Source organism: Falco rusticolus, chromosome 4 (assembly GCF_015220075.1).
Source record: "Falco rusticolus isolate bFalRus1 chromosome 4, bFalRus1.pri, whole genome shotgun sequence".
NCBI classification, from domain to species: domain Eukaryota; kingdom Metazoa; phylum Chordata; class Aves; order Falconiformes; family Falconidae; genus Falco; species Falco rusticolus.
The window spans coordinates 11,009,651-11,029,886 of NC_051190.1; the positions used below are offsets into that span (position 1 = coordinate 11,009,651).

At 39.4% G+C, this 20,236-nt stretch overlaps 1 protein-coding gene across 3 annotated transcripts in view; it reads right to left on the reverse strand.

Moving 5' to 3' along the window:
• EEFSEC (eukaryotic elongation factor, selenocysteine-tRNA specific) overlaps nt 1–20,236 on the reverse strand; it is a 128,735-nt gene that overhangs the window by 27,439 nt on the left and 81,060 nt on the right. For all 3 annotated transcript variants that reach the window (XM_037385176.1, XM_037385177.1, XM_037385178.1), the window contains exon 6: nt 14,047–14,203. In XM_037385176.1, coding sequence (XP_037241073.1) covers nt 14,047–14,203 — 157 coding nt within the window. The remainder of the gene's footprint in view (nt 1–14,046; nt 14,204–20,236) is intronic.

Below are 20,236 nucleotides of genomic sequence, written 5' to 3' on the forward strand. Positions count from 1 at the left end.
AGATGAATTTGCACCATTCTTTTGTCACTTCTCATGCAACCATCACCAGTCTCTGTGGAGAAGGAAGACTGGGATATGATAGCCATGGAAATGAACCTCATGAAATGCACGCTGTAACTCACAGTACTGCTCAAACACATAACCATCGCTAATTTTTAAATAAAAATTATTAACATGGCTACTTATTCATTCAGGGTTTATCCTGTTCAGTTTAATGGACTACCACTACCAAGTCAATAGAAGCACAGATTTGTAAGTCTTAACCTCAAAGTTCTGGTGAAATCAGTCATGTATGTCACTGATTTTTTCAAAACTGCAATTCAGCAAGAGCCTAAATTATGTTCTAGTCATTTTTGTGTGCAAATATCAAGGCCCAGAATGGAGGCACAGTAGTTTACATACACTACACATGCAAATTATGAGTAACTGAAGACAGACACAGTGCTCCAACCACTCTGATTACATTCACCGTTCTTCGAGACTAGGTACGAGCTGCAGATACTCCACTCTGCCAGCACCTTTCCTAAAAAGGGATGCGACACCTCCTGAGCAGCTCTGGAGCACATGAGGTTATACCATGGTCAGGAAAGCTCCTCTGGGATGTCAAGAAGGCTAACCTAACCTTCTGAGATCCATATAAACAAACAACTGAACATGGAGAGCCTTGAACCGAGGGACTGCTGTTTACCTAACCCCTGAACTGCAAAAGACATCAATCCCTGCCTTATTAAAGAAATGCATACGCTAGCCAGGCATGCCTGCTTGATCAGCTCTCTCCTGTTCACAGCTTCTCTGGGGTCGGAGGAAGTTCCAACAGGCCCCATTCCATAAATAAAATCCTTCTGGCTGGCGATAACTAAATTGTATTAAGACTGGCTCAGACAGCTTCAATTAGAAATAATCGGCAGGGGTGGACTGAAATACCCTCCATCAATTTGCTTACAGCTGGTTTTTTCCTCCTTTTCCATCCCAAACCAATTCTAACTACCTGGTTCAATGAAAGTAGCAGGGAATCCATAACATGCTTCCACTTATTATGTGTGTAATCCATATGTATGTGTGTCCTGAAATCAAAACCACATCTAGGAGTAAAAGCTTCAAGTACAGACAGAATCAACAGGTCTTTAATGGGAGATTCCCAGCCATCAACAAGCAAAACCAGGAAACTTTAGATTCGAGTAACAGAGACCCTTCCCCCATGTTTAAAGGATTTCTCTCTCTCCTTAACCATCCCCAAAGCAACCATTTGTGTATATTGCAAATCCAGCCTTTCTTTGTGAAAATTAGAGAAAGTAAGGTTATTCAAACTCATTTGCAAAACTCTATAGCACAGTCTCCTTACAAGTATCAGTATTTTTCTGTAAGAGTTTGAGCTTTAATAAAGACGTTTAAAATCTGTTGTTAATCTACCTTTAATTTTTTCCAAATGCCAAATAAAACTGGGATTTTTCCCCCCTCTGCTTATTAGAAACAAGTTCTACATGAGAATTACTCCTCCTTTTGCTCCAGCATACTCTGAAACTTAATCACATATTTAAGAGTAAACACTAGTGAAATGCAGTGATCAACCAGACAAATACTCAAGTTATTCTATTTTCACAGGTGTGAGAAACTAATTTGATTTTCATAAATTGGCAAATATTAGAAGTTATACATATTTTAGGATTTTCTCCAAAACCTTTCATTTCTGTTTAGCCTTCACCCAGCTTAGTCAATGGAAAAGGGTTCTTAAAATATTCAACTTCTTTTAAATCGAAGAGCAACTCAAGACAGAGACTGGGTCACTAAACATAAGCTTAAGTTTCACTTAAAGTAAAAACTAAAATGCTGATAATTTACTGAATAAGTAACTCCTGCTCTGAATGTGCACAATTTCAAGACAGAAAAATAAATCACTAACTAAAACCAATTGCATTATGTCCTCAAACTACTGAAGAGCATAACAAGGAAAATATGAAGAAAAAGTAGGGAAAAAAGTCAGGTATTGGGGAACCCGGCATCAATTTCCACATGAACTCCAGAGGGACTATAATCTTCATACATCTTCTGAGGAGGTACTTGTGAGAACAGTCGATTGTAATGAGCCATGAAAAGAAAATCCTCAGTTCATGATATACAGCCTGCTCCTGTCAACAGAAACTTGCATTCTTTACCACAATTTCAGTCCTTGAAAACATCTTCTTTCTCTCGTGCCTGCAGTGTTACCTGGCACATGCTGCTTGGCACAGCCCATGTTACCATTGTGCTAGCTTGAAAAGATAATTCATTGCAATCATAAAGAAAGCAAATGCATATTCTTCATGTTGTATTCATATTATAATACCAATCCTGATGAGCCGATACTTTAGGAACAGGCAGGCAAACTGCCCCTTGCCCAACGCATCCATACATTAACTGTTCAAATTAGAAACAGGAAACGTTGTTCTTTCACAGACAGAAAACTGAGAAGGTAAAAAAAATGCATTCAGAAGTAAATATGTACCTGGCAGGAAAACCACATACCGAATTAAAAATCCTCAGGTGCACAGCAAAAGGCTGTACCATACAAACCAATATTCTGCATTTATATACAAAGAGACAGTTTAGGATGAAACAATGAAGTAATTGAAGGGATGGCACCGGTCCATTTTCTTGGTTCAGGGTTCTGTAGCTAATATATTTACTTTATAAAAAATAAAAAGCAGCTAAGGCTGCTCAAGATCGTGTGGGCAAGGCTGCTTGGCAGAGGAAGGGGCTGCAAGAGGAAGAAAAGGTAAATGGCCAGAGAGAGGACTGGGTAAGGAAGAGAGAGTAGGAGGAGATTAGAAGACATGGGAAAAATGAAACCAGGTAGCTCATCAGTTGTAACTGGTAAATTGTAACTGTAACAGGTTCCCTGAATTACCAAATTGTCTCCATTTCCTAATCTGGAATAGTTGGGGGGGGGGGGGGGGGGATAAGGGGGAAAGGGGTGGGGGGAATTAAGCACCCAGAGGTTTAAAAAAAAAAACTATTATGACAAAGCCCACAGCATGAAAGTAGACAAGATGAAATTCTTGTGACTGAAGTTACAACCTCAGATACCAGACTTTTCTAAGCAGGATGATGGTTTTCTCTACCTATAATTTTTATTACAGGTATTAAGTGCTTTCAAAGTATTTTCTGCAGCTTTTCTTAATGCAATAATACTGTAGTTGCAGGCAAGAAATGCCTTTGTTGTTTATGTGTAATAATATACAAAATCATGTTACAGCATTCCCGCGCGCCCCCCCCCCCCCGAAAAAAAAAAAAACCAACCACCAACCAAAAAAACAGGTCTATTGAAGCTCCAGTTATTTCCTATTCTTCATTTAACACTGAGATCCCTTTGTGAAAACACAAACCAAAGACCGGTTTACACACACTTCCTTGAAATCAATGCACACTATTAAGAACAACTATTTTTTTTTTCCCCAAACTCAAAACATGGATAAGCCGCTCAAGGTTAACGTCCTTGTCACACAACAGTTCCCAGCCACTAAGCACTGGCCACTGTTGTGAGACAATACTTCAAATAGCCTACAATTTGCAAACCACAAAGCTCCATGCCTCCAGGAAGCCCCCATGGTGTATGCTTTTACTCAGACTTCAAAAAGATACCAGAACAAACACTGGTGGAAAGGGAAGGTGAAAGGCCCATGGGATGAATGATCAAAATCAAGTAAATAAGTACAAACAGTTTACAGAAAGGGAAAGAAATTTCATTGCAAGAGGGCAATGTGAATGCATGAGCTACCCTTCTGGAGACACTTAGTAAGATCAAAGTTAAATTACGTAAAGGCTTGGAACGTAAATATTTTTTCACCCAAACACTGCAGAGCCTTGAGTGAGGACTGTAACACCCGAGGATGGTAACATCCAATTTTGTACACAAAAAAGTAGAAATAAAGGTGAAGGAAATAATTCCTTCTTTGGTCTTGTATAAACTACAGACCTGGGAACACAAGCTAGATTTCATGGCTTCCGCTTCCATGCTCTACAGAAGCAGGAAGGCTCTTGGGAGAAAGCTGCCCGCTGGAAGCAGGACAGAGCCAGTTCCTCGTGAAAGGTTTGCCCTGAAATCCCACACTCCACCTGCGCACATAGTACTTGGGTTGTCTCACCATAACAAGTAACTCTTCAAAATAAAATTCCACCTTAAACATTTAAAGCAGCAATTCTAAAACGTGCAAGTCCCCGGCACATTTTCTGGAGCACTCAATGATCACTTTAAAAAGTACCATGTCTTGGCAGTTCAGTCCCATAACTGAATCCCCAGGGATCCTCTGAATCCCTCACATTTAGCTGTAAGCCCTTAGCAAGAAAAAGGGCCTTTCTTTCCCAGAAGGACAACATTTAACTGAGCAGCAGTGAACGGATATAAATTTTTACCAGACATACATATATTTTGTTACTCTTCAGAAGAAGCTGTACGTGGGCTTTCAGCATCTTTCAAGGCACACACTGAAGCATCCTAAGCCTGTAGAGGAAAGTATCAGGCTTCTTATGCTGAACTGGATGAGAATGAAATAATTAAAAAAAAAAAAAAAAAGGATATTCCCGTTTGCTCTAGGAGATATAAGGTATTACAGGATTTACTTTTTTCCAGTGCTCTGAGGTTGCTCAGCCAAACTGTATAGACACATAATAAAAAACACTGTTAGCTATATTCTTTTTCAAGAAAGAAAAAAATGTTTTCACACTTGAAATTACAGCAAGAGTGTATTGAATTTGCAAAATGAAACACCTAAAAAGGACAACAAAAAGCCAAACAGAAGGTAGCACATGCATCCTGCTCTTGTGTGCAGGATGTGTAGTATGCTAAAATTCTGTAGCATGTGATGAAAGTAAGAGCGATCATGTCATTCCATGCCATATTCTAATCCAAACTGTTTACAATTTTAACAGCATAGACCCAGTGAAGTCAAAATTAAATGCAGAAATTGGTCTGTAAGGAACAGGCTGTAGTGACTACAGCAAGGCATCTCCACTTAGAGTGATAAATACCTGAAATGACAATGCAGCAAAAATTTTACTGTTCTATTCTGCAGTTGGTTGTTTATGGAACTTTGCAACTGCCACATATGCAAAATAGGGCAGGATTAATTTTAAAGGGGAAATAAAACTTGTTCATTTCCTCATCTTCAATATTTAATTTTACCATCTACTGGACATGGTTCTTTTTTACCCCCTTTTCCCTTCAAAAAGGTAACCCAATTTAACAGAGGATTTCCTAAGCACGTTCGGCAAGGCTCAGGACAGCCTGACAGGTGTGGTTTATACAACAGCAGTATGAAGCCCAAAGGTACTGGACAATTCTGAAGAGATCACCAGATAGGTTAGTGGCAACGATCACAGATACCATCCCAGAACACAGCAGCCTGCTCAGCTACATCAGTTACAGACATGTCCTGCCAGTGATGTGGGCTGCACAATAGGGTCCAAGTAGCTGCTGTAATTATTCACAATTCAGCAAAGTAGCAGCCCTAAATACACAAGATGTTTTTTTCTCCTAGGGAATGCAACTTTCCACAATAACTACATTCCCCCAAAATAACAAAGCCTGGATTAACTGCAAAGACTTATGACCACAAGAGACCCTACACAGAAGTAAGGTTATAATACACAGCAGCTCTACCAGCTCTCAGTTTTACCACAAATCTCAAGATAAGTGCACTTCTTTTGAAATCCCAGATCCTAAAAACATGCAACTGAGTGCAAATCTCGGTTTGTTTAATTTATGTATCTAGCTCTTGCGGCTTAGGAGAATCTTACATACATGACCTGAGTTTATCTAAGAAAAGAAACAATCTCTACAGATAATTTTTTCTTTTTTAAATAAAAGAAAAATCATTCTTTTGGGGGCTTACCATTGTGAGTACTTTGGACAGCTGACTACCAATGTCACTGGCAACTGAAATAACAACTGTTCAGTTTCAAAATACTTGTAAAAACCCACAGTCATCTCCCAAGCTCTCCCTACACTATCAGATCCACATTTTATCCTCAAATTAAGATAAATAAATTCTAACTATAGCATCTTTCTATTTTCCAACAGGGATTTGAAACTTAACTTTAGGATACTAGTACAGCAATTGTTCTTTGAAGCAAAAAAGGAAACAGCATGCATTCGGAAAAGACCGTGTTTTGGCAGCTAAATTCTTGCAGCCTCCATCTCTGTGCAGAGAGCAATCTCGAGCAAAGAGTTAGATTGGATTTTCCCTTCAGCCCTTCCTTTCAAGAGCTCACGATATAACAACACTAGAGCATCCACAGCTCAGAAACAAATCCCCTCTACCATGCACACCCCTACAGCAGCCTGAAACTGCTGGCAGAAATATCTGAGGGCAGAATAAGATGTTACTGCAGAAGACTTCAGAGACTAAGAAAGATAGGCAGAAACTAGTCAAAGTGAAAGGGGGCTCAACGGAGGTTGGAAGCTAATATTAAAAGAAGAAAATGTATACAATCCCCAGGTGAGGGTTTTTGGTTTGGGTTGGGTTTTTTTTTTTCCCCCTTTCCCACATAGTAGGGGTTCTGTAGAAGTAAAGATTCCCATGCTATGGTCAAACAAATCCCATCTGCTAGAATTATTTCTCTTAATAGGATTTTTTTTCCTTAAATTGCACAAATAATTGCTTTCATATTGACAGCAGGACTCCCATGAAGCGCAAAAAATAAAGGAGTTGATTACTCAATGAGAAGAAAAAATAGCATGGCACAACAGGTCAGTCATGAAGCATCACCCAAACCCTGGAATGTTTCCCTTGTATGTGTCAGCAGGGAGAATGCAGTCATGCAAATGGCCATTGTATCAGAACACATCTCACAATGGAGAGCTAATTAAGATATTTTTTTAAATATTTTTAAGTTTTAAATGCTTAACTTTGTCACTTTAAGACTCCCGTCTTTTCAAAGTAATTGTCTTTAGACTGAGGCAGCACCTACATCTTTACTGCTTTCAAAATACAAACAAAAAGCTTACAAAAACATGCTCTGCAGAGTAGAAGTAACAGAAATAATAACCTAAGCAGGAACACAAAAGCCAGCAAAGCCCAGAGTTAAAGCTGGGTTTACTTTGAGGCTAAGCTTACACTCGTGCAAGTATAAAGTGCATTGATATTCAGGGTAGGGAAAAGGGTTTAGTACACAGTGCTCTTTACCACCATTGAATCGTCGATCAGAGAGCAACAGGACTTCTTCCTGAAGACCACCCATAGCCGTAGCTTCGAGGGGAGTGCGATGGTCATCAGTGTACATGATGAGTAGGGAAGAGAAACTGAGATTACATCATATGGTGTAGAATCACCAACAGTCCTTCCATTGAGTTAATGACACTTTACTGCAGCTCTTCTTGCACAGAAATAAAAAGGGAAAAAGGGGTGGGTGGCGGAAGGCTCTACCTCATTCTTTTCAATTACCCGAAAGACCACTGTGTAGCCCACACCGTACCCAACAAAAGGGCTTACACAGGACCTGGACCTTTTTCTTCCACAGAAGCACTCAAACACTGCTACATCTCCTGATGCCTGCTAATTCCATAATCCTTGTCTGCTTGATCCCAGAACAGCAACCTGCTGAACCAACACTCTAACAGCAACTTGAAATTCAAAGAGTCATCTTAACCTCTCCTGGGCACAGCATCTACTCTAGCATGCAATGACCGTCTGCCTCTGAAACCAATCTTACAACCAACACATCACCCTTCAAAGCTCTGAGTTTAGAGACTTAGTCCTGCAATTCTGTCATTACAGGCAAGACCAGGATCTACTGATACTAACGTGAATGAGGCTGACAGCCAGTTAATAAGTTAACACTTCCTTGACTTCTGTTTTCATTCAGAAGTAACACACACAAATCTTGACTTCGATTCCACAAAAAGAACACTCTAAGGTCAATAAATCTGGATATTCAGCTCCAAAGGTCAATATGGGCTTACAGGATGTCACCACTTGATTCCATCAGGCCAACCTTTTTGTATAAATGCAGTACAAACTCCTGGTTCCTATGTGGTCACCAGGACTTTCACATCACTAGAGTTTAATCCGCTCAAGAGGGGATCGTACAGGGAAGTGATGCTTCCCTGGCAACAATCCTCTCCCAGCCTCTGTCCATACTACATTGGCAGCTTTCACAAAAAGGAGAGAAGGAGATTTATGCTTGAAGTGCCCCTTAAGGGTTTTAGGTTTTGTTTGTTTTAGAGGGTAGGGAAAGAGAGACTGTGAAAGAACAAGCAGAGCTAATCTCCAGCTTTTAAATAAAACACAGCTACACAGATTTCTTCGCCCTTGGGCTTTTGTTTTTCCTCTTGACTGAAATCCTGCTCAGCCTCACCTGATATTGACAGGGATGGCAACCCACCAGACCCTTGGAGCCAACAATTTTTTATTCTCTTTTATTAAAAGAGGAGCCAGGCTGGGCAAACATGGACATTAAATGTGCCTAAATTTCATTTGGCCTAAGAGAAGAAGATTATCCTATTTTAACACAACACAAGCGAGAATTCCAAATGTCAAGATCTCCCACAAAAAAAAAGTACACTGCTTAGTGACAGGACGTTTAATTATTCTCAGTGCAATGAAAAGGTTTACCCTGCCCCATTCCTGATGTCAGTAAGGACCGCCCTCCAAATTACAAAGCTGGGAGTACGACATTTGTCTAATATCAACTATTTAAAGCTTGTCTCCTACAGTTGTTTAAAAAACGCTGTAACTAATATTCCACAAATACCAGCTACACTGGTGTGTTGAGAGCTACCTGAAAGAAGTGACACCTTTTGAATAATAACAATAATAAAAAAAATTAGAAAATAACACAATTAAGGTATTTCTGAAGAGGGAAGTTACAGAAAACAACGTGGTACACACATAATTTTACTGTTGCATTTTTCCATCTTTGCAAAACTCATTTCCCTCATACTATTTAACCTTGATTCAACATCCTTAGAGTGCTAAAAAATAAACTGATTTGAATCCTACTTTGAAACCCGTAATTTTTAACTGGAATTGAAATTATGCAGAGCAGTGCTATCCACCTACAGCTCTTAACATCAAAGCTTTCCCACTATGCCATTAACCACTGTGCAAGCCAGCGTGGGATCCCATCCAATAAAAAAAGTATATGGCAAAATATAAAACCACCAAAGACACACCATCTCCACAATACACTAAGGGAAAAACATATTCAGTATTTCCACCCTTAATTTCAGACATAAGAACAGGAGGGATTCTCAAGAATAAGGCACATCGGTTAATTCTTACCACCTTATGTCATCTTACACCAACACTGTAGGATCCCAGAGGCATTCCCTGAATTAGGGACCGTTATCTGTGCTATTCTTCAGAACAGAGTTTTTTTTATTCAACCCCTCTACCACGACAAGCAGTGGAAACAGTGAAAACAGACTTGCTCTCATACGCAATAAACCTTTATAAATGCAAGGCAAAAAGTTACTGGCAGCAAAAGACAAGGTCAGAAATAAGTTTGCCTTCACCTGTTGCAAGAAGCTTAAAACCACCGCTATCCTGCACAGGTAAAAAGAACAGCAAAGTAAAAAGAAGCTTGTATTCTAATATTCTAACTTATATCTCTTCTTATGGAAAGCATGCCTTTTATTACATTTAAGTTTGCTCAATTCAGAAATGAGTTCAGCTGTTATGAGTGTTTAGATATGCACAGCTTTCACATTAAGAAATAAGCTAGCTTTTCATTCACACACAGCAATTTCTGCTGGACTGAGTCAGAAGAAGAAGAAAAGAATTGCAGTCAAACACACCACAGTGCCTCAGAAAGGATGAACACTTCACTAGCAACAAGACAGTAAAGCGACAGCAAGTGAACTATGCCTGAGAGATCACATATGCTCCAATTAGATTTTAAAAGTTACTACATTTTACAATAATCAAGCACAAGATAAATGCAACATGTCAAAACCAATGAAATGAGCATATCTAGAGTCAATCTTTTAAAAGATGTCATGAGACACATCAACAGAACATGATTTTGCAAACCAGGCAGAGTTTTACAAGGTCAATTCTTGGGTGAGAGACAGTTAAACAAAATCCACAATTAGCACTAAGTTATTCAAACTATTCACTGAACTTGCCTCTGAATTTCTTATCAACTGGCATGACATTCCTAGGTGCAACTCCAAAGACTATCATTGTTAGCTCTTGTCTTCTTTAGAATAAGACACTTAAACATAAGAGTTCCTGCCTCCCCAAACTTGTTCATCATTTCAAAGGTGAACAATACTTTTCACTCACTCACCTTTAACTATACAATGCAGTGTTCCCATTTACAACTAAAACAGCTGCCACACATCACCCACCTCAGCAAGAAGCACTTCATCAGTAGCTCTCTCCCTCAGACACACACACTAGCATAACTTACAAAGCAGTGTAGTTTAAATCGCCTTTCAAATCCTGTTTGTTTTTTAAGCAGCCTGTTAAACTAAGCAAAACTCTCTTGTGAGTTTAGACATTATGTCCTCCTTTTTATGTATTTGATCATACGACCAGTCTGGAAACATCATCCTGTCAATTAACATGCCTTGAAACTTTTTTCTCAGTTAAAACACAAATAGCTCCACAACCCAGGCCTACATAATAGCAGATCTGCCAGTGAAGACATTTTTTTAAAGTAGATGCTGCTGCAAACAGTCTAGAAAGTAGGCGATACTTTGTCATTGAAGCAATAAAAGCCTGCCTGAACACAAAATGAGAAATGAGATGAAAAATATATTGTCGTTCTATTTCCATCACCCTGCTGCCTGCCTGTTTTACCCTGACAGGCACTAGCAAACATCCAGGCAAACTAAACATGAGTATTCTCAAAATGGATCTACATCATCTTCCTCTGCAAAGATGATCTGGCAGTGCAAGAAACCTCTGCTAAATAACATCTCTCAATAGCCAAAGTACGCTTTGCTTTATTTCATGTTATTAGCTTTATTTCTACCTCCTTGGACCACCCTAAGGGATTCTTCTCCATTATGTTCTTCAAATACTTGCAGATAATCATATCTCCCACTCAGACATCATTTAGCCAAGTTTCATGCATTTCTTTTCATCTTCTTTCCCTCATAAATCAATCCCTTCAGCCTCTCCAGCATTCTTGCTGCTCTTCCCTGAATTTCTTCCAAACTGCTGACATCTTTCAGTGACTGAGTAACTTCCAATCACATGCTGTACTCTAGATGTGTTTTTTGTACTCTAAAGAAAGATAATTAAGCCTTTTCAAGAAATATTAATGCTCCAAGCCTGGAATAAATCTAAATCAGAGATATTATTTTTTTCCAGAATGGATAGTAATTATCCTCATTTCACAGAGCAGAAGAGCAGAGAAGTATCTGACTTAGTGCTGCACACAAGCAGTGCCAGAATAAGAAACAGATCCACGTTCTACCATTCCCAGTTGTGAGGTTTGCCAAGTTTCAGCCCACAGACAACGTAAGACAATGTTCCCTGGCTGTGATCTATAGGCAAACACAAGCCATTTCCAAGCGACTATGGAACAACACTTGGGGAGCCCAACACTTGCTTGCACGGTGCTGGAAGCTGCTGGCACCAGCGGGACCATGTAACACTCTGCACCGTGCCATGGTCTGCTATCACTTGAAGTGGTCAGGATACAAGCCTCTGATACATCTACCTGGTTTTTATTGCTGCATAGAGGTTTCTTTCAAAAACCAGCCCCAGCTACCATCAGGTTAACTATCCAAACAAGCTGTTCAATTCCAGAGGTTAAGGTTGGTTTTAGATACCAGAGGACAGACTGACTGCCAGGCTGGGGCAGTCCAAGGCAGCTTTCGACTTGTATGTTTCCTTCCCTTTCCTCCCACTCCCTGCTAGATTTGTGAAGGAATCGTAGGGAAATAACTTCAGAAAAATTAAAAAGAGCTCTTCACAAAAGAAATTTGTAAGAGAGACTATATGAGAGGAGGAGGCTGAAGAATGGGGGGAAGGGAGAAAATAGTATGATTGGTTGTATCTTTTTTTTTTTTTTAAAAAAGCAAAACCCCACAAACAGGATGCAGACACATTAAAAAAGCAACACTGATCCAACAAAGGAATGTGAACTGCAGTTGACTTAAACAGCATCACAGCAATAGCCCTCCCCCTACACACAAATCTCTGCAACTCTCGGAGATGCAGCATTTTAGGTCCTTCCAAATTCTGAGGTTCATTCCCCTGCTAGCTACACAGTTTGACACTTATCTTGAGCTAGTTTAGCTTATTGCCTCCTCTTTTGAGACAACAAGGGTACCCGAGTTTGACCCAGTCTAAAGCAAAGCAAACTGAGTTGTATTATTCTGCCTGCCTTAGAGATATTACATTCTAGTATTCTGCTACGTATTCTTCTCATTGAAAGAACAAACTATAAAGGGCCCTCTGTTCCATGGTCTGCTGTTAAACATCAGAAGAGTGTAACCAAGATTAGAAATGAACACCTTGGTGAAAGGTATCATTTCTTCCCGCTAACTCCATATACAGAGCAAAAAGCAATTTTCTGAATCTGTGTATGATTTTCTTAATGTGACTGTTGCTTTGCAATTATAGCTCCTGCCTGCATCCACAATGGTAAAAAAAGACTCCTTATCAGGCTTTTCCCTGTCCAATGAAGAATCATTCCCTCCACCCAAAACGTAGGAATGGAAATGTAGATGCCATCCTCCTGTTGTTCTTTCACATTTTTGCCTCTGGGAGAGAAAAGCTACTAACACTACATTTTTAAGCAAGCTACCTTGATTTTCAACTTAAACTCTTCTCAGCACTAAGGTTATTTACACATCATTTCACCACTTACCTAAAAGTACCTATCTCAGTGAACACAAATTCTTTTTTATACTAGAAAATGCAAAACATACATTTATCTGGTGCGACTTCTTTCTCCATGTATGCCCTGTGTTGCTCTCAGACCTATCTGCAAAATCTAGCATTTGGTGACAAAACTGGAATTACTGCTAGGACAGAATACAGAAGGTTTTTTGTCTAGTCAGGAATTCTTATCTTGTGACAGGAAGAAGAAAGGAAATTTGCTGAGGGTCAAAATTAGTGCAGTTGCATCAAGCCTTAAGTTAAATGGAAAACAGTCCATCCTCAGCAAGAACTCAAACTTCAGTTTTCTCTGTAGATCAGTCACTATGTGATTGTTTGCTGTCATAGAACATCATGCTTTCTTCACTTGTACAACAGAAGTAATCTCACTCATCTCCCTAAAAAGGGCGGAGGATTAACTCATGACAAATGGGCTGAAGACACTACAGAAATACAAAAGTACTCCTAGTATCACTAAAATCTTATCCCAAAATCTGAGTTAAATGCAGGATCTATTATTGCCTTTTGAAAGGGCTAAGAACAACTTTCCTATCTTAAAAGGAGGAGGAAAAAAACCCAGCAGTGACACTTATAAATTCTAGCACCCATCATTCCCCATGCTCTAACCTAAGGAGGCATAAATCCTTGCTGTAATTCACTAAGGATGAAATATACAGTAATATATAGTATCATAAAACCAGGAGACACAAGCAATAAAAAACCCTCAAGATCTCAAAAAAACTCATTTATCAAGCAGTTTTTGCTTGAAGGCAAGCTAGGTAATAACATGTAGAACAGAGCCAATTTAAGGAACTTGCATCCACTATACTAAATTTAATAAGTAGCTACAGGTAAAAATGATTGCAGATTTTCTTTCCTTTATTTGTTCAGAAGGGCTCTGGTGCAAATCATATGTATATTAAGAAAAGAGAGATTTCCACAAATCTTTCTGAGCAGAGCACGATTCATACATTACTGACACTTAACAAGAAATCCTTTTGAGACCTGAGTTTATTGACACAGGAGATGTGGCTTCAGGTCATTCAGTATCACAATGTAAGCCACCATCATTTAATTAGAAGAGGTACAATCTACCAAATAACCAGTGGTCCAACTGGTTATGAGCAGATTTCAAAACTTCAGGAGACTACTGGTAACATTCAGACTGGCAGTATGGAAGGATTCTCTACAGTTGACATTGGTTCGTATTTGTTAGCTGATATGCACCTACCTGGAATTCTGATTTTAAATTTGCCACTTTGTCCAAAACCACCATCTATTATTCCATCTTCTCCTGTAGATAGTTTGACTTTTAGACCCACAAAAATCTGGATGTTGGTTTCCTTTTTAAACAACGAACGACCAATCACACTGTAATCATCCATCACCTGCAAAAGAAATAGGGCTTCATAAGTCTACAATCTAAAGTGACAAGAAAAATTGTACCTATGAGATACACAAAGTTTGGTGACCTATCACCCTGTCCTTGGAAAAGCATTTACCCCCAAATGAACAAAACTCTACATAACTCATCTAAACTGCTGAGTTTAAGACAATTTGTGTCTAAAGCCATAGAAGACTTTGTGAATTAACATACTTCTGCTTTCACCTCCTTTCTTATAAGACAGGAAGAACATAACCTGCATTAGAACATGCTGTAAAGATCAGTTAATTAAAATCTGGTTTCTGCTTTAAAGCCTTTCCATGAAAGTCACTTAAGTACCTATGCTCGCAAAGTTTAGTCCTTTACTTATCCTACAGCTAAGTACATTATCACATTCTGTCTCTTAGCCCCAGACCTGCACTCCAACAGCTACACTTCCAAAGAAATGACAGAATTGCTCAGAATTTCTAAATAGAACCTTTTAAATACTTACCTTCACATACACATTGATTTGTTAAACTAAAAGCCTTATGACCATTGTATCCAATTTTAATTTCAAGGTTTGTAACCCAGTGGGAAGAACCATTCCAAGTTGAATTCTTAATTATGCTATCAGGAACAAGAGGCAGCAAGGTTAGCAGGTAAGGCAAGATAAACAACCCTCCCTTAGGCATTACAAAGTATAAGGTGCAGTCAAGCGAGCCTAATCCTGTAGGTGTGAATATCCTCATATACCTAACACCTGGAGTTACTCTACTTTGCAGCCACAGCAAGAACATTTATTTATCAGAAGAAATAAGGGATATTACTTAAATTTTTTAAAGGGTGGGGGTGTGTGTGGCAAAAGTTGTGGCTGCTCTTGGTATCTTAGAAGCAATTTTTAAGTAAACCTAAGGGTTTCAAAGACCAAAGTGACTTAGAGTGGTAAACACTTACAACCAATTTTGAATATGCCCCTTTATTCAGTTTAAATGATAACTCAAAGTATTTCTGTTCTATTAAGCTATCCTCCTTCCCTGAAGCCTCCTCCATAAACACTATTGCATACACAGACTCAAATCCCCAGCATTTTGTTTGGTATGTTGTTACACACGCATGCCTCTATTTTAATGCCAATCTCAGTATGGCAGTAAACCCAGCACCACAAATTTAAATTTTGTTTTATTTTGAATGGGGTTTACTTGCTCAGCTATAAACTGCCTTGAAAGTGCTGTGCGGTATTAGAGAGCACCGGCAGCATCTCACCCTTCTACAGCCCTTCTTCCTTCTTTCACAGGGAGATGACAACAGCACAGGCAGCTCCACTCCCGGCTGGGTGCAGAGTCGAGGCTGTAGGCAGAAGTATTCTGATGTCCCAACAACATTTGCTGCCTGAACATCAGGCATCTTTTCCCAAAAGGTCAGAGTTCTGGGGGTTTTTTTGGTGTGTCTGTCCTCTCCCACCCCCTCACCAAGCCCTGCCTCAAAATAGCTTGTGAACTACTAACGGTGGTATCACTGCTTGGTAACCTCTAGCTTGAATTTCAAACTGAATAATGTCTTTTACTAGAGCCACTGATAATGGGTGGTGGTAGAGAGGGGAAGATAAGCTTTCAGGCACACTTGCCGTTCCTCAGGTCTGAAATAGAAGACCAGCAGAAAAAGAATCTGTTCATTCTCAAAACCTTCTTCATTTTTACAGTTGCATTAGCTGGTGAAATGAAAATATTACTTCTTCCTATAAATCTTTTATTCCTAAAACAAGAATGTCAAAACCAAACACCCCTCTCCTCCACCGCTGGCTACATGCTTCTTACTCCTGTGTTTGAAATACAGATGGTATCTTAGACTCCAGTGAGGATCTTCCATATATCTGTTATTTTTGTAGTTATCCCCCCAAAATAGCACAGGAAGACAACTTTAAAGACAACACAAACATATTTTATTTTTCCAAGAGCACTTCAAAGTTATCTTTAACTTAATTAAAAATGGAATTACAGGGTGAGTAATCATACTAGGCTAGCAGGGTTCAGTTTAGAGCCTCCCCAGAAGACTGTCAGAAAAAACACAGAATGATTTTTATGAACAAGTGTTACAAGCACGTACCTTCAAGTAAACCGGTAACAACAACCTACAAATGGATGATTCTAAGAGCAACAAAAACTATTAGTATTTAGGTATGCCATACTCAATACCTTTTGATTTTAAAATCCCTCATCTTTTCTAAGTAAATGTGCTTTTTAGGGTCTTGCTCTTCTACACAACTTAGGAAAGTAACAGAGGGCTCCAGCTGCACTCTTCCTTTCACTCTAAAGGACAACTTGTTATAAGAATCCCTCCTATAGTTGATCAGTGTGTTCTGTCCCTATCACCATTATTCCTTGGGCGTCTCTATAGGCCATTAGAAAAACAACTGCTTTAACGGTGCTGAGATAATAAGTGATCAATGACTTCCCTGAATGGCTGTTATGAATAAAACTTTTATGAACCAAAGTCTCAGTATCATACACTAAATACTATACATCCCATCCTGTGTCCTCCATCCCCCCCAGTTAGCCTATCATCAATTCAACCCTGAAGACGACCAAGTAACAAGCGAATGCCTGATGTAACAAGAACTAAGAGAACTGATCAGTCTTTGCAGTAAAATAAAAGGGTGAAGGAGAGAAAATTGCTACGAAGGAAACCTCATTTTCTCAACTTTAAAACCATGTTAGAAAAATAAAAGAAAAATTAAATTTTTGGTTTAGTCTTGCTTTGTAAAAAGGCATAGAAATGCATGTTGTTCTCTCCAACTGAAACTCAACACTTCCAATTACTTTACCAGCAATTTACCTCCAATCGCTGGATTTTGAGTTAATCCCCTTTGAGTTCTCAGAACATCTACAATGGCAATCACTTTGCCTATTAGCTGAAAAGTCTTTTGGGAGATCTTTCTGCTTTTCTCTCAAGCGCTTTTTTTTTTTGTTATAAAATATTATTAACTTAAAAAGCCAAATGCCGCAAAGACAGTAAGGGATACGCAGTCTGCTCTGAAGCAGCAGCAAGGGGCCTAGCAATGAGGGCAGACTAATTTTATTAACTTCAGGGAAACTTCAAAAAGCTTTAGGGCTTTAATGCCAGACAGAGACGACCCCAAAAGTCAGTTTAAGTGCTGCATAAACAAAGGATTAGGGCAAGAAAAAGCTGAAGGCTCCTTGCATTTCTTGTTTATATTGTCATATGACCTAGTAGGAGTGGGAGAGGGCTGCCTCTCTGACTTTAATCCCCCATGGTGTACAGTGGCGTTTCAGTTCACTGACCTACATTACGATAATATTTTTTTAAATTTATGGGCAGAGGTGCAGCATCAAACTCACTTAAGGACTTTAAAAAAAAAAGGGCGGGGAGGGAAAAATACCCAGAAGAGAAAAATTTTCTGGCTGGTATAGTCTCCCCCTCTCACTTGGGTTAGATCAGCAGCTTAGAAAGGGATTTCAAGTTCAAAGGGAATGTCTCTGTTACTCTTGTTTTACGGCTTAGACCAGAGGACACAATAGCACCGAGTTTATGAAATATCCCTTCCCACTTGGCTTTTGTGTTTGCAGGAAAAAAGCAAACAGCACTTTATAACCATAGGTGAAGTATGTGCATCTCCAGCATGTAACACTTCTGCTAATACCAAGAAATTCACAGAACAAACTAACGACCTCGCACCACCTATCTAAGCAGTACTTACACTACCGTATATTGTTTGCAAAACCAGTTTGTGTTACATGTGTTGGCATTCACTGTAAACCATAGTATAATTCCAAGGAAAAATATCTCTGTGATTTCCCATTGAGCAGGGGTACCAAGCTATACTGTCCAGCCTGTTAAGCCACCCTCATTTTTAAGATAACTCAGAAATTACTGTCATCTGAACACCCTCTCAATCAATCAATCACACACATTTCGAGAGCAAGTAACTCTGTGTTTTAATATATCTGTAGGAAAAAAAATAAGGAGGGGGATAGCCTAGCAGAACAGAAACATACAGGAGCAAACAAAGTGGTGCCAGAATGAGACGGGAAATAAAAGTTTTGAGACAGAGAAAGTAAGAGCTCTGACTATTAAACACTGGAAAGAGACACTGAAAGAATAACTTATCCAGATTTAATCTAAAATTATACTGTTTTAAATAGAAATAAAACATTTTTTTTTAAAGCATAAAACCAGGTCTGAGCATTACTCTCCGCAAACTGATAAATGGCCCACTGAAACCAGAGCAGAAAACAGGAGATTAAAAAGAACAAAAAGAACCTGTAATCAACACTGAAAATACAAAGTATTTTCATTACTTTTTTGTACTTTAGAAAAAGTACACTGGAGACATCTTCATCATGACCAGTGACAGCTCATTTACTTCTAGAAAACAGTTTCAAGCACCTTCCATTTCTGTGTCAGAAATGTGAATATTCTGGAGGCTGCAAATTCCTGTTCTTTTTTAAAGCTTTAATGGCTTCATGCATTGAGAAAAGGACAGTACATGAGAGCACAAAAAGGGTGAAGGAGAAAGTAAGCGAGGGGATTTCACTGACAATTGGGTTTGCAGCTTTTTTGATTCTCCAGACTGTTCTAGCTTATAGTTGTTACTGACGGCAAGGTGAACAACTTGGTACGAAGGAAGAATGATTTGGTCAGCCACACCATTTCCTCGATAGCTTACATCAGCATAAAAGCATTAAAGGTTTTTCTTTCTGTAATTCCCTCCAGCACTAGAAGCTTTTGGTTGTGTGCTGGGCTCTAAAGACCTTCTTTCTCACCATCCTCCAAGTGATCAAACTAAACTTCTGCCTCGGAACATCCATCCAGAAGGAAGGAACAGAGATGAGAAATCCATCTCCTTCAGTACTCCATGTCTCGTTATTGCTGTTTTAAATAGAGCAAGAAGCCACCAGACATCTCTGTGTATCCGCTAACTTTAGTTTTCAGATGTTTGCCCCAACTCTCCCCAACCTGTTTCTTGTATCCAAGAAGCTTCTTCCTTTCTCTGCCCTTCCTTTCTCAGTAAGGGGACAACTGGATTTAAGAATATCAAACAAGTAGCCATGAACGCCCTTCTCTTTGTTGAGCATTCTGCCTTCACTATAGACTGGTTAAAACCAGAACAGTAGTGGAAAAGGAAGAGTCGGACAATAAGAACTGCATAACCAGACCAGTTTAGATTTTAAAAGCTCTATACATACCAATTAGCATTCTCCAGGCACACACAGAGTACAAACAGGGCACTAACTTCATTATGCACCTTTATAGTGCAATCTTCTTTCATCTCTATTTAAAGTTCGGAAGGGCTGAACCCCCCAAAAAAACCACAGGCACTGAATTCCTGACACAGCCTAGTTAAGAACACATTCGTCCCACCAAGTGAGAACAAAATGGTTGATATCATGATTTTATTCATCTTTACACTAATCTATGCTGTGTTCTCTTTATTCAGAAAATGCAACAGTGGGAAAAGAGGCGGCTACAGACTGTTACTACACACTAGACTGCTCAGGACCTCCATCTCCAGACCAGCCAGGGCTGGCTGATAATGCTATAATGATTACAAACCCTGTAATGCTTACTATCCAAGCACAAACCAAGAAAGAGGCTGTTCTGCAGAGTAAAAGATCTGTAGGTGCAGAAGTCATGACCTGGCATTGCAAGAAGGATGCAGAGAAGATTGCCAAGCTGGAGAAGGTTCCTCCCAGGCTGCAGTCCTGAGCAGCCAGAAGGACTCTGGTGGTATCTCCATCCCTTAAGAGCACTTAGGCACTGTCTCCAACTATTTTAAAGTATTTTAACTGTGGCTATCTCAGGTTGTGAGATTTTAAACATCCAAAAGGAGACACCAGCGAGACCTGGCTAGTTTCATTTGAAACAGTGCGTAGATCTGGCAGGTAGCAGTATAGTGACGATAAGTTAATTAGTTTCTAGAGGAAACTGCCCACAAATTGCTTGGGGAGGGCAGAGAGGAACACAGAACAGCGGCTTACAAAATCCTCACTGGAAATTAGGCAGGCAACAAGGACAGGCCTGCAAAGGGCTACCTGAA